The sequence below is a fragment of the Schistocerca cancellata genome, chromosome 9 (assembly GCF_023864275.1).
Source record: "Schistocerca cancellata isolate TAMUIC-IGC-003103 chromosome 9, iqSchCanc2.1, whole genome shotgun sequence".
NCBI classification, from domain to species: domain Eukaryota; kingdom Metazoa; phylum Arthropoda; class Insecta; order Orthoptera; family Acrididae; genus Schistocerca; species Schistocerca cancellata.
The window spans coordinates 390660778-390677118 of NC_064634.1; the positions used below are offsets into that span (position 1 = coordinate 390660778).

The following is a 16341-nucleotide window of genomic DNA, read 5'->3' on the forward strand; positions in this document are numbered from 1 at the left end:
CTCAGTGTGTTCGGTCAGAGGGTTAGCTGCCCTCTGTAATAAAAAAAACTGAGTTAATGGATCAACGGTGAACTGAAATGGGTGTCTTGCGATATCCACCCCGACCAGATACAACGAACGGGGGAAGAAAAAAAAAGTGGTTAGCATTCAAGCCCCATAGTCGCTGGATCGATAGATCGAGTCCCATTTGCCAGTTCCCCCCCCCCCCCCCCCCCCCCCCCAACACAGTCATTTTCTTTACTATTTATATTACAATTGATATAATGGGAAACATACATGTAATCGGATGAACTTTTATTAAATTTACAATGTTATTTGGCAGTCTACAAATTTTTATTATAACAAATGATATAATATTAATAACTATAGGCTAGTAAATGACCAAATGCATAAAGTGATACTAAAAATATGTGCTTGTCCGTGTCTTCAAAATTGTTCATATTTAATTGAAAGGAACAAGAAATTGTTTCTCGTGAAGATGCTATTAAAATACAGTTGATACTGCATGACCAATTATCAGCACTGATATTTAACGAAACGCTGCGTTATGCATGGTCTGCTTCCAAATTATCATCTGAAACAGAGGTTTTTGAAATGTTAAAGAGGTTTATTTTTCCATGGAAAATCTCAAAAGACCTTGCATATGCGGAAACATAGCATTTATTCAATGCAGCTGGTTCCGTTTTATGTTACGTTTTCCATGTTTTTATGAAAAATATCATCCTACAACTTGTACTCGTAATGTTGAATGCGATGATTAAATGTTCATCTTTCGAAAGCCGTATGTGCCAGTCAAAACTTGGAGGTAACAAGTCGCTTTGGGCTCCTTTGAGGTATAAGGCCTTTCTCAAATCATGGACAAGCATACATTTTCAGTATCACTTTATGTGTTTGGTCATTTACTAGCCGATAGTTATGAATATCATATTATTTGCGATGATAAAAATTTGTAGACTGCCAAATAACAGTCTAAATTTAATAAAAGTTCATCTGATTACACGTATTTTTCCCATGATATCAATTGTAATATAAATAGTAAAGAAAATGACTGTGTTAGAGGTTAAAAAAACAACGAACAGGACTCGATCCATCATCCCGCGATTACAGGGCTTGAATGCTAACCACTCGGCTGATGCCACTTCATGGTAAAAATGAGCATGCACAGGTATATATTTGATGACCGAAATTATCTTTCGATTTTCTCAATAACACTTGAGAAGTACACGATACTGCTTACATATTTTGTTGTCCTCATGGAGTACTATGAGTGTACGATGTTTGCAGTAAATCCGTGTTCCAAAGATCGTGGCCTCCCCTTGTTAGACAAAAAGTATTCTCTGATCAAAAGAAAGTGGTTAGAATAATGTGTTGAATTCATAGTTGCACATCTTGTTGGCATCTTTTTGAAGATTGGGAATTTTTGCAACAGCCTCATGGTACATTTATTCACTAATGAAATTTGTTCTCAACAACATGGGCCAGTTTAAAAACAACAGTGATATTCATGATTATAAACCAGAAAAAATAAAGACTTAAACTATTAATTACTCAACCTATCTTTGGCATAGAAAGGGGTAAAATATGCTACTATAAAAATTTTTGGCAAATTACCAGATGAAATAAAATGTGTGTGTGTGTGTGTGTGTGTGTGTGTGTGTGTGTGTGTGTGTGCGCGCACGCGCGCGCGCCTGTGTGTGTGTGTGTGTGTGTGTGTGTGTGTGTGTGTGTACGCACGCGCGTGCGAGTGCGTGTGTAACGTAGAACTGTGTTGATTGTATATAGTATATTTATTTTGTAATAATACTGTCAATGTGCACAAAGAATAGGGTACTACTTTTGTTGAACACAGAGTTTGTACATTCACAGGTGGCACGGCCATTGGACCACCAGGCAGCTGCTATCATAATCCTGACAGTGCAAGCTCAAGACAAGAATGCTGAAGAGATGATTGAGCAGCAAGTTGCCACAGCAGAAGTAACTATCTACGTTCAGGCTCATTCTGATTCCAACCCTGTCTTCACCATGTCTGGATGGTCACATATAAATCCAGTTATAAGGGTTAGTTGAGAAAGCAGCATGTAAATCTTTAACTTATTGTTACTTTTAACCACATCTACTTATGCAGAATTGTAATGGTGAGAAAATAAACTACCACTTACCAGGTAGATGCAGTCATATACAAGGATCAAATTTGGACAAAAATACTATCTTTCTGAAGCATAAATTCTGTCTGAACCCTTTCGCAGGGCATAGTGGATATACTTCCCACTTAACATATTTCTTTAACCATTTGAGGAAATATGTTTTACCACTTCTTATGCTTGTGGCATCTAGTTGAAATCTGCTGCACCAGCTGTAGTTTCTGTTTTTTGTGGAATATAGCCTTCAGGACTGTGGGAAGTATATATCCCACCAAATGATGGTGTTTTATTGGGAAGTATATTTACTACTAATGTAGTTTCATGAAGTGGCTTGGGAAATGTACGTACCACAAAATTAATTTGTCATTTGTGGTCCTTGGGAAGTATACTTACCACCAACTTAAGGGTATCCCAAAGCTTTTGGGAATATGCCTTACCACCTCTGCCTATCCCTGACATTGTATCGTAGTACACTTCACTGGAAACTGCTACAACAATCAGCTTCTGTTTGTCATGGGATCACTACTGTTGTTGGAACACATTGCTTCACTTCTGCAATATACATTATTGTGATCTGTGTCAGCTCATACCTTTATGGTGTGATAAAGGTTGTAGGATTGTTTTCACATTGTGAGCAGTATACTTTAATATCGGTAACAATTATTTTTTAAATAAAGTAAAAGAAAACATAAAATAAAAACAGAGAACATTTCTTTGTTTTTTCCTCACCCCCCCCCCCCCCCCCCCCCCCGTGTAATGGTAACACATAACAGCTCACAAAAGGGAAGTGAGAAATCCATTTAATGCCATAATTTTAATACGCACAAAGGTGCCTTGGTAGTATATGTACTATACCATAGCTTTAGGCAAAAAAAAAAGAAAAAAAGAAAAAAAATGTCAGTTGACCACAATTCTAATAGGCAAGCAAAACAGTGGTCTTCGCTGAGTTGTTACAAAAAATGCACCCTTGAAATGGTTAAACAGAATGAAAAACACTGAAAAAAGAGAACTGTTGAAGGATCAGTTACAAAGACCACCCATGTCTGTTTGTCAAAAGAGACAGAAAAAGATGAAGTTATCATAAATCAGAGGACAACAGAAAAGTCAGCTGTAAGGAAGGATATGCTAGAATTTACACCTAAATATATATTCTGAGGGTACTTAGAATTGTACCACTTGCTAAGATTTTTTCCAATTACAATTGCATGTGAAGCATGGCTTTGTGCACACTGTAATTAGTGTAATCTTATCTTTGTAGTTTCTAGGAGGCTGAAATAGATTTCTAGATTCTCTACATTACAATCATCCTTGAAACATCAAAAACAAGCTTTCATGGGGTAATTGGCATCTTATCTTCAGGCAACAGCCAGTTCAGGTCTTTCAGCATTTCTGTGATGCTCTTTGTGTCAAACAAATGTGACCATTCATCCTCTCCATCTGTGAATATGAGGATGATGATGAGAGGGGAAAAAAAAAAAAAAAAAAAAAAAAAAAAAAAACAGGGGAAAAATGTTTGTTTTGTAAACAACTCGATATAGTATCCTTTTTGGGATATAAATTTAGTCCAGTGATCCTCCAGCTTTTCCATCCCATTGGAAAAATAGGTTCTGTGAAACTCTGCAAAATACTCACTGACTGCATCTATCACTTCATTATTGGATGCAAATTTCTTCCCAGCAAGTCAAAGTTTTAAGTTAGGGAACAAGAAGAACTAACTTGTGGCTAAGTCTGGTGAATAGGGTGGATGAGAAACCAATTGAAACCCACATCCATGCAATTTTCACCATTGTTATCATTGTGGTTTCAGAAAATGTATTATCCTGGAGGAAGAGCATCTTTTTTTCATCCCAATAAGCGTAATAATGTCCAATTATGATTCTGCCTTTTTCCAAGACATCTATGAATTATTCCTTAGGAATCGAAAAAGACAGTGACCATCACCTTACCATGTGTTAAATGGTCTTTACCTTCTTTGGTTCACTGTCACCAGCCTTTGTCCATTGTTTTGACAAAAGTTTTGACTCTGGTGTGGAATGAGGGAGCCAGGTTTCAATGATAAGTCACTAATCAGTACACAAAGTCTTGTGAATTGTGACTAAATGTCTCTAGACATTGTGCTGATATGTTGGGTCAGGTGACCTTATGATCGACTATGAGTAGTCATGGCACCCTTCTCACACACAGCTTCTTCATAGTCAGTACTCCAAGCAGGGTATTATGTATTTGTCAAGTTGAGATGCGTACAGTCTCAGCAATCTCATGAAGTTTATTTGATGCTCGTAAATCACTGTATCATGGATTTTGTTAATGGTTTCCTTTGCAGTGGCCCTAATTGGATGGCCAGAGTGTGCTTCATCTTCAGTGCTTGCCTGATTACATATAAATTCATTAATCCAAAAGTAAGAGGTCTTCAATGATGGTGCAGAGTCTGCATTAACTTCATCCTATTCAGTTTTGATTTGTACAGCAATCCAACCATTTAAACATAAATGTTTCTTAAGAGCACAAAATTCAGTTTTCTCCATTTTCAATCGAAGTCAACACACTGTCAATTCAGAACTGTGCACTGTACAATTATGATTCTTTATACAATCCTTGGATTATCAACCATGAAGGTGTAACAAAAATGTTCCATTCTTTCATGGATATTTATCAAACTTATCAAACCAACCTGATATGTTCAAATTGCCTGTTAGCCGTACTTGGAATGTGTCAGAAACACATGAGCCGTATTCCAATATGAAATATACAAGAGATTTGTATGCTGTCTCCTTTGTAGACTGGCCACATTTGGCCAACAAACTGCCAATGAGCCAAAATCTGTTGCCTGCTTTACTTGCAACTGTGCCTGTGTGATCGTTTTATTTCATATACATACCAGTTTTTACACCCAGATATTTGTATGAGATGGCTAATTACAGTTGTGACTCAATGACTGTGTAGTTATAAGAACCTACTTTACTGGATTTTGTGAAATGCACAATTTTACATTTCTCAACAGTTAAAACATGTTGCCAATTGCACCACAATGAAATCTTATCGAGATCTGACTGGATATTTGTGCCACTTTTTCTTTCAGATAGTACTTTACAATAGAGAACTGCAACATGTGCATCTGTTAATATACATGACTAATATTATGAAAAGGATAGAAGCAGGTTATCAATATTTAAGTAAGTTTGAATGTGGTGTTATAGTCAGCGCATGGGCAATGGGATACAGCATCTCCGAGGTAGTGATGAAGTGGGGATTTTCCCATACGACCATTTCACGGTTGTACTGTGAATATCAGGAATCTGGTAAAACATCAGATCTCTGACATCACTGTGACTGGAAAAAGATCCTACAAGAATGGGGCCAATGACAACTGAAGAGAATCATTCAGCATGACAGAAGTGCAAATCTTCTGCAAATTGCTGCAGATTTCAATACTGGGCCACCAGCAAGTGTCGGTGTGCAAAACCATTCAATGAAACATCATCGATATGGGCTTTTGAAGCTGAAGGCCCACTTGTGTACTCTTGATGTCTGCACAATACAAAACTTGATGCCTCGTCTGGGCGTGTTATCACCAGTATTGGACTGTTGATGACTGGAAACATGTTGCTGGTCAGACAAGTCTTATTTCAAATTGCATCGAGCAGATAGACATATGCTGGTATGGTGACAACCTCCTGAATCCATCGATCCTGCATGTCAGCAGGGGACTATTCTAGATTTTAGAGGCTTTTTAATGGTGTGTCACATGTGCAGTTGGACTGATATGGTACCCCTGATACGTCTAGACACTATTCTGATAAGTGACGCATACGTAAGCATCCTGTCTGATTATCTGCAACCATTCATGTCCATTGTATATTCTGACAGACTTGGGCAATTCCAGCAGGACAATGTGACACCCCACACATGCAAAATTGCTACAGAGTGGCTCCAGGAACACTCTTCTGATTTTAAGCACTTCCGCTGGTCACCAGACTACCCAGACATGAACATTTTTGAGCATATCTGGAATGCCTTGCAACATGCATTTCAGAAGAGATCTCCACCCCCTTGTACTCTTACCAATTTAAGGACAGCCCCGCAGGGTTCATGGCGTCAGTTCCTTCCAGCACTACTTCAGCTATTAGTCGAGTTCATGCCAGATTGTGTTGCAGCATTTCTGCCTGCTCCAGGGGTGGGGGGACTGAGCTGAATTATGCAACTGTGAGACATAAGAATGGAATATTTGTTGATAACTCTCATAATGCTTAACACTAAACCAGTTTGATGCTGCAAAAGTAGATAATACTTCATTTAAATTGTTTTTGTCTGACACATATTTTTATCACAGATCAGAGTCCCAGAGGAGCAGCCTATTGGAACAACTCTTCTTATGCTGTCAGCAGTGGACCCAACTTCTGGTCGACCTGTTACACGTTTTGAAGAAATAAAACAAGATGTTGCACAACAAACTTTCAGTATTGGTCTGCAGTCTGGAAATGTTGTTCTTAACAAAAGATTGGATTATGAAACCCTTGACAATAAGGTAAGGCACTGTCAAAGAAAGGTAATTTTAAAATTTTGTACAGCTTGCAATTATTGTCTTTCTTCTCCCAGCAGAATTTCCTTGGAACTTATGTAAGTGAAAAATAGAAATGATCAGTCTACAATTTTAGTACATGTACATGTACAGCCAGGAGACACGCATGTAACAGAAAAATGCATCATTATTTGCATGTGGAGTGAAGAATGACATCAAAAATTTTCTTCATTTATTAATTCGAAAGATAATGCAGATTAACATAAATGAAAGAATGCTGTAACATAATAATCAAAATGTCTTGCATTATGAGATACCTATATGTACAAACTCAGGCTTAGTCTATATGACAGTGATGGCTTAAAAATGTGTAGGTAGCAATTTTTTCTCTCCAAGGTGTACGTTAGTGTTACTGATAATTGAACAATACCTGCAGTATGGAATGGTAGTATGGGGAAACTCAAAAATTTGAGAAATGAAAAGGATGTTCACATTACAAAATAAAGCAGTCAGAATCGCATAAAATTCTCTCCTTTTTCTTTGTTAATCTCTTTCATTTTTATGGTGTCCTCTAAGATTTGGCTTTTGCTTCCAGACCCTTACACACTCTCCATCCAATAAATTTTTTTATACATTATTGTTCATATTTCTCACAAAATTTGTCACCATTGCATATCTCATATCTTCTCTCATTCAGGTTCAAACAGATGTAGAGAAGAAGGGCTACATGATATAGACTAGCACAGAGAGCTGCATGAAACTAACTGTGGAAATTAGATTTTATATTCTCTGAATTTACTTTTTTTGTGATTCTAAACCATAAATTTGTAGCCCCTGTGAAAAACCCGTAAGATCAATGCTAACAATTCCCCAATTTTACATGTCTTCCTTTTAAGGTTTTCCTCTATTCTAAGGTCTTACTTGATGTCTCACTTGACTTCGTCACATTTTCTACCTATTGCTGTTTCATGTGACTGAACATGTTATAAGTGGCTCAAAAGACATATGGTTTGCACCATAGGTAGTGGTAGAATTAAGGGAATATTTTAGACCGTTGTGGAGAGGGAAGATGTGGAAGGGAAATTCTGACAATGATCTGTGTTACTAACACAACTTACAACATTTTGCTTCACCACACAGTTGTGATATAATACTGCTAGGTTGCAGCAGTAATGGAAAAACAAGACAGTCAGTGCCGGGGCCCAGCCACCACCTTTTCTTGTGCTGTTTGTAACTCACTCTCATCTTCTTGCATGTATTTCTGATGTACTGTATTCAGCAACAATATCAATTGTCAATCTTTTAAATTCAAACACTGAGTATCGAAGAATATGCTCATTCGTAATTGAGGAAACATTGCCCATTTCCATCTAGTGAGCTCTTGTTGGCTGGCGACATGTTGTCACTCGATAACCAGCACAACCACTACACCACATTAACTCACATAAAATGAGCTCACCTATTGGATGTGTGGAGAGGGGGATTTGCCCTTCAGTGGTAGGAGTGCAGGTAGGGGCGAAAGAAATTTGTGAATTACTGAAAATGTACTTTTTGTGCAGATGATGTGCTATGACAGAGATGTCACATGGAAATAAAACAAGGGTTTTGTGATGGCATGCTTCCTCTCACGTAACCACTTAAGTGGATATTTTATGCTCATGCACCTGAGTAACATTCAGTAACCCCCTCTCCCTCTCCCCTCCTTCCCCCAGGCCCTCTGAATTGAGTTAAACTAAATTTCGTTTGACTCTGTAGGATTATTTGGTGTACAGTGAACGTACATTTAATATAGCATGTGCCAAAAATGCAAAAACCTTCATTATCACATACTTCCTAACTATTGTAACATCATTGATTATAATTAACAATATTTACACATTTAATGTGAACATTACTCATCAACACTGTAAAATTCCTTTTCCACTAGATAGTCTTTTAAGTTATTTGAAAATTTAGTGTCATGTATGTTGTCAAGCAGTGTTTTAGGCAGACTTCTTAGTAATTTGATACCTAAGTAATGGGAAACTTTTTCAAGCCTTGTCAGTTGGTGGGGTATGCTTAGTATGTCATTCTTCCTCCATGTGTTGTGAGTGTGTACACTGCCATTTTTAGTCGTCTCTGCACTATCTTTTGTGACATATAATATAGTTTTATATACGTACAAGAAGGAAAAAGATAAAATCCCTAGCCTTTTGAAGCAGTTTCAGCATGTTTCATGAGTCTTTCTTCTTAATGTGATTCTGACTGCTTTATTTTGTAATGAGAACACCCTTTTTATTTCTTGAATTTTTGAGTTTCCCCACACTACCACTCCATATTGCAGGTATCTTTCAAAGAGTCCATGGTATACTGTGCACAATCTGTTTGTCTGCCTACTGTGCTAGCTACCTCATTATAAACATGATGGATCTGAGTTTCTTACAGACAGAATTAATATGTTATTTCCATTTCAACTTGTTATCTACAGTAATACCTAAGAATTTAGTGGATTTTAGTTCTTCTAGTCTTATCTCATCCACCTCTAAACCCATGTGTGCTGCCTTCTCCTTATTTGTGAACACTGCATACATAGTCTTTTTTAGGTTTATAACAAACCCATTTTCCAGGAGCCACTCAGCAGCTGTGGTGTTTGCAGATATGTATGCTCTTCTTTCAAGCTGTGCCACAGTTTGGCCATTGTTCAGTATTATTGTCATGTCATGTGCATCCAATAGTTTCGCCTCTTTCTCTTCAACATCTATGTCATTAACACACAGATTAAACAGCAATGGCCCCGTTATCGATCCCTACAGCACTCCATATCTGATGGTTTGGCTTTTGAGTGATATGAATCCCCTATTGATACATATTGCTTCCTATTGCGCAGGTATGATTGTATCCCCTTCCCTGCTTTCTCTCGTATACCATAGTTTTCCAATTTTCTTTTCAGTATTTCATGATAATAATGTCAAATGCTTCAGAGAGATCCAGAAACATTGCAGATACAACTTGTTTTTCCTCTAAGGACTGAAGGATAGTATAATGTATTCGACTGGCAATTGCTGATTCTGTAGATCTACTTATCTTAAACCATGTTGTGATGGTATGAGAATGTTATATTTGTCCAGATAATTAACTAATCTATTATAAACCTACATAAGCATTTCCAGGATTTTTGAGAAACCTGATATCAGTAAAACTGACCTATAGTTGTCCAGGTTGTCCTTATCCCCTTTCTTGTACACTGGTATATCTTCAGTTATTTTGGAAAAATTCCATCTCTGAGAGTGCTATTTGCTGTGCTCAGCAATGGTGAGATTATTTGCTCACTTATTTGGTTTATTATATGATTCAATATTTTGTCATAACCAGTTGATTTCTTGGACTTCATTTTTCTGTATAGTTTTCCTCAGTTCATCTTCTGTGACTGGTTTCAAAAACATGGTTCTGCTTGATTTTTGTGATAACATAGTGACCTAATTTGTGGACTATTTCTTTCCAATTTTAAGTTCTCTATGAAATTTATATAGTTATCATTGAGTATATGTTGAAAACAATAGACTGGCTGGGTGAGATTAAGATATGTGAACACAAAATAAGCAGTCTTGCATATGCGGATGACTTAGTTGTGATGGCAGATTCGATTGAAAGTTTGCAAAGTAATATTTCAGAGCTAGATCAGAAATGTAAGGACTATGGTATGAAGATTAGCATCTCCAAAACGAAAGTAATGTCAGTGGGAAAGCAATATAAACGGATTGAGTGCCAAATAGGAGGAACAAAGTTAGAACAGGTGGACGGTTTCAAGTACTTAGGATGCGTATTCTCACAGGATGGCAACATTGTGAAAGAACTGGAAGCGAGGTGTAGCAAAGCTAATGCAGTGAGCACTCAGCTACGATCTACTCTCTTTTGCAAGAAGGAAGTCAGTACCAAGACTAAGTTATCTGTGCACCGTTCAATCTTTCGACCAACTTTGTTGTATGGGAGCGAAAGCTGGGTGGATTCAGGTTACCTATTCAACAAGGTTGAGGTTACGGATATGAAAGTAGCTAGGATGATTGCAGGTACTAGTAGACGGGAACAATGGCAGGAGGGTGTCCACAATGAGGAAATCAAAGAAAAACTGGGAATGAACTCTATAGATGTAGCAGTCAGGGCGAACAGGCTTAGATGGTGGGGTCATGTTACACGCATGGGAGAAGCAAGGTTACCCAAGAGACTCATGGATTCAGCAGTAGAGGGTAGGAGAAGTCGGGGCAGACCAAGGAGAAGGTACCTGGATTCGGTTAAGAATGATTTTGAAGTAATAGGTTTAACATCTGAAGAGGCACCAATGTTAGCACTGAATAGGGGATCATGGAGGAACTGTATAAGGGGGGCTATGCTCCAGACTGGACGCTGAAAGGCATAATCAGTCTTAAATGATGATGATCATTGAGTATGTTAGCTATTTCTTTGCAATCTGTAACCACTGTCTTGTTTGTTTTCATAGACCTGCTATCTGTTTTTTTGTTTGATCCAGCCTTTTCCTGTTTTCACCATTTGAATCCCAAGTTGCCTTTGTCTTGTTTCTTGAGTTGATTATGGTAGCATTAATTGCTCTTGATTTTGCCTCTCTTATAATTTTTCTATACTTATTTTGTAGCATTTTATAATTTTCAGCTTCACTCCTCCGTCTCAGATCCTGCAGCTTCTTTTGCAGTTATATTATTTCACTGGTAATCATTTTGTCTGACCCTGCACCTTTTCTTGTCTCTTTACTTTGGGGAATGCAACATGAAAATGGTGTTCAATTGTTGTAACAAATGAATCATATTTTTCATTTACATTTTGCACCTGTAGAGCTTCATTCCTGGCTTCTCTGCTTAATATTTTTCTAAAGATGTTAATATTTTGTTCACAAATGTTCCTGACATCTTTAATTCTTGTTTTGGCTCAGATATTATATCCTTACTTCTGCAGAAGCAGATCAACTGTCCATGATGATCAGATATATTTCTTTGGACTACATATGACTCATAGTTGGACCAACTAATAATAGTAATGATGTTGTCAATAACTGTCTGAAATTGAGAAATCACTCTTGTTAGTGCAGATATTATTGTCTCCATATTGTATTGCATTAACAATTCTTCAAAATCTTTTCTTGGTTTTGATGCTTTTGCCATGTTAGTATTGAAGCTCCATGTATAATATTTTTCTTCATATTCATTCTTCATAAGTTAGCCAAATTTCTTCAGAAAGATGCTAATTTGCCACTTGGTGATCTGTATATACAAAACAATCTGAAGTCATCAGTCACTACACCAATAATTTCAAAGTGTGTTTCTCTATATATAGGTAACCATTACTGTTTGCAGTCTTTAGGTGCTTTTCTGTTTTAATATATATGGAAACTCCACCACCTTTATCTTTAGATCTACAAAAGTAACTGGATAAGATATAGTCCTTTATTGTCAAGTTAGCTATCTGGGTTTCAGTTAGACCTTGTTGGCTTATGCATAGTATGTTTGGTTGTATTTCACTTAGGACTACTTCTGCTTCTAGTTCCTTGTTACTAGTGTATTGAATATTCTGATCTAATGCTTTTATATAACTTTTCTTTTGTTGACTTACATGTTGTGGTCTGCATTCTGAGAACACATTCTGTAATCCCTCCTTTTTGTGGGGTGATTTTATTTTGCTTTTTCAGCTGAAGCAATTGGTTTTTCACCCCCAATCAGGCCATATTGGTTTCCCTTTCTTCTGATTATTTTGCAAATATCTGTAAACATTCTGCTGAATGTTACAGACCCTAATCCGTTTAAATGCATGTCATCCTTTCTGAGGCAGTTTTCACTCAGAAATTAGTATGGCTCTATAAAAACATGAGTAAATTAAAATTCTCCAGTTGTGTGTTGCATTGCACGGGAATCTGTGTAAGGGGGTGAGAAGTAATCTATTTTATAAGGAGTTATAAAGTCCTGTTGAATCTTCAGATCTTTGTAACACGTTCTCCATCAATTTTTAATTTAGGATTAAAATAGTAGTTTTCTCAGCACCTCTTCAGGTCTTGGCAGACATCCATTCAGCTTTTAATTTATTTGTGGTACTTGATAGGTCTATCGATGTTTTTGTAGAGTCATTAGCACTCCTATGAGAACAACTCAATCATTCCTTGTCAGGTCAGAGTATCCTTAATTAACACTCTCAGTAACACTGTTGAAATTTGCTCCCAGGTGTACAGTGCCAGAAATGTGAACACTGTTGTTAATATAGTTTATGAATAATTTTGGTAATTTGTTGAGCATTACTGGTGACAAATAGCTTCACTTTTTTCTGTTGTTGTTTTCCACTGATGAAAACTTGTTCACTGTGTATTTAGCATATGCTTTTGAAAACACATTATCACATGTGTCTTGATAGACACTGACATTATTGCACGAAGTTGACATGTTTTTCACAGTTTTATGATGATTATAACTGACGTCTTTTGATGAGGTACACCGTGTAGAGAGAATCAACATGTCTGTTTTCTTTACACTAAATTTTTGGTTACGATCTTCTAGTAATGGAAAGGTGTGTATTTTATTTTCCAAAAATGTGTAGTTATTCTTCACAGAAGAATGTTTCTGGTGTAGAGCAAACATATCATGTTTAGGTAAATTGACAATGGAGAGGGGTGAAAGGAAAGGAAAGGAAAGGAACTCATGATGTCAACTGCTTCGGGACTTAATGTGGAGTCAGCAGCACCTAGTGAAAATATATACCTGCTTACTAAGCCTTAGCATTGACTAGTGTGCCACCTGGATACAGTGTGTATTGCTACTTCACCAACAATCTCAGTACACCCCTCCGCCGACCCCCAGTCCCACCTAACACTAACTAATCACAGTTTACGTCCATTGACTCAATGCTCACCTCTTAGAGATTCCTATAGGAGGTCGAATGCGACTGTGCATTTGCATTGAAGGTGGTGGATATTTTAGCCCATCAAAGTAATTCATTTATATGAATGCACAGTAGCTGGCCTTCCTATTAACTGCAGGCAACAGAATCTTGTGGACAGACACATCCATCAAACCCACTGAGAACAAGCAAGCCACAGATAGATATATCTGTCATGTGCACTTAAAGGGTTAAACTGTTGTGAATACCTGAATCAAAAATAGAATCAATGCACTTAGAGCATAATGGATCTGTTGAGCTATACAAGGTAGAACTGATACATGTGTCACATATAGGTGAGCAATGAAATAATTAGAAACTATTGCCCTTTGTTTTTGAGTGACAGGAATTCCAGATCTGACTTTTGTAAATATCAATATTATGATGATATAGTTTCTAGCATGAAAAAATATACAGAAAATTACACGTAACTTGTCTTCTCTCTCTCTCTCTCTCTCTCTCTCTCTCTCTCTCTCTCTCACACACACACACACACACACCTACATGTTGTTGGGTAGCTGACAAAATTCTTATTAAACCAGTGAAAATGTTGTGTAGGACAGTTTTAATTTAATCACATTCTTGTATATAATAAACATTGTTCAGTCAGTCATATACATTTCTCTTTGATTACTTAATACAAAATATTAGTGCAGCATATTGTTTTTCATTGTTTCTAAAGTTTGCCTTTTTTTATATGTATTACAGAATTTAACTTTTAAAGTTCGAGCAGTTGCTGATGTGGGAAGATTCAGTGATGCTACTGTGGTTGTTGAAGTGCTGGACATTAATGATCACACTCCAAAATTTAGTCAGCAGGTAAGTAATGTGAATACAGTGAAAGTGCATAGACAAGAGAACATATGATGTTAATGCACTGGTTTTAGCTGCATTGTGTTTGAATGAGGAGGCATCTTACTTTTTGTATGAATGAATGAGTATGTTATGTTCATATCTAGAGGTATGATTGGTCACGAGATTGTAGTACACAATGATTGATGAAGGGAAATTAGACATGGCTGTCTCCCATATAATTAGCACTCTGGTTTGTATACTCATATCTATGCTGGCCCGTATGATAGTGTCCTTTCACCATTCCATCAAGTAAAGTTTTCATCAATGACTCATGTTTTAATATGTACCCAACCATTTTATCTCACAGTTCATTAAGTCTGTACTTAGATGCTTTTTCTAATTGAATTTTTGTAGGATGTTTCATTCCTTATTATATCATTCTATGTTTTCTTCATCAGGCACTGATGAGTTTAATCAATTGTCTTAATTGATACAATGTGTTTTTACAGAAAATCAATTGTATCTGTATAAATAATGTGATAGACACTGCTGTTTATTAGTGTTTGCCAGTGGAGATTTAAATAGCATAATGAGATCCAAAATTTGTGTTTTAAATTTTTGTTCTCAGTACTCATCGCAATATGAATTTCATATACATGCATGACAGGCTATATTGATAAATTAGGTTTTTTTCCTGATAAAATGAGAACTCAGTCCTTAAACAACTTTCCAAAAAGGTAGTTTGTTGCTATATGGTATGCTATTATACATTAATGATAGTATTATTTTTATGTATGTTGCTTTAAGCGAAAAGGTTCTTTGGAATGTAAAGGTATATTTCTGTTTGTCACATAGGAATACTCTGCGAAGGTACTAGAGTCAGCCAGACATCCAGAACAAGTTTTAGTGATTGAAGCAACGGATGATGACAGCATAAATGGCACAGAAGGATTTGGTGTGGTGTCATATTCTTTATCTGGTGAGAGTGCCAGTCTTTTTACTGTTGATCCCACTATTGGCATTGTGAGAATAGCACAAGGGGCAGAGCTGGACCGCGAGTTCCAAGCTTCACTGCGGTTCACTGTAGTTGCTGCAGATACACCTCAGGGTGGTTCTAATCAAAGGAGAGCCAGTGCACCTGTAAGTAATAATATCATATATTCATACAAGCCATAAGCTGATAGGAGAGAGAACACAGTATTATGATAGCAAAATATGGATAGAAAATATAACTTATACTCCTACCCAATTTTTCGTAACTAAGCTTTGAAAAGACACACTATATAAACTCCAGCTATTAAGAGGTGGACAGTGTTAAATTCATGGGATTACATATGATAAACAAATTCCATTGGAAGACTCACACCACAAAACTGTTGATGCATCTAAACGAATCTTTATTTGCAATGTGGATGCTGTCAGATGTAAGTGATATAGAAATATAAAAACTAGAATAGTTTCCTCACTTTCACTCCATAGTGTCATACAAGGCCCTGTTTTAATATAACTCGTCAAGCCAAGCAAAATTTTTGTGAGTCCAGTAGTGTGTGTCATAAATTTCTTGATGTGTCAACTTAAGAACGTCCTGCAGAGCCCCTTTGTTTCCCATTAGATTTCTTCCTAAATGAATTTATCATAAATAGTATATCTCTTTTTCAAACTGGTCAGATCATGCAATCAATATTAAACATAAGATCAAACATCATAAAAATTTAAAGACACTTACTTTGGTCCAGGAAGGTGTCCTTTATTCAGAAACATAGATTTTCAGTAATGTGCCAAGTAGCCCTGAAAAGTTTAACTGCTAACAAATTTCAGTAATTTGTCACTACCTCTTACTCCAATGACAAATGTTTTAGTTGAACCAATTGATGTGTATATAATAAGAATAATATCAAATAATGTGGCAGTTATGTCAAATCTGGCTTCTGCACATCATCAGTGAAGTAATATGCACAATGTAAATAAGTTTTGTAT

At 36.7% G+C, this 16341-nt stretch overlaps 1 protein-coding gene across 1 annotated transcript in view; it reads left to right on the forward strand.

The window, feature by feature from the left end:
- Positions 1–16341, forward strand: part of LOC126100415 (cadherin-23) — a 410352-nt gene that overhangs the window by 335506 nt on the left and 58505 nt on the right. The window contains exons 15-18 of the mRNA XM_049911011.1: positions 1867–2058; positions 6472–6666; positions 14278–14388; positions 15220–15504. Of these exons, the coding sequence (XP_049766968.1) occupies positions 1867–2058; positions 6472–6666; positions 14278–14388; positions 15220–15504 (783 nt within the window). The remainder of the gene's footprint in view (positions 1–1866; positions 2059–6471; positions 6667–14277; positions 14389–15219; positions 15505–16341) is intronic.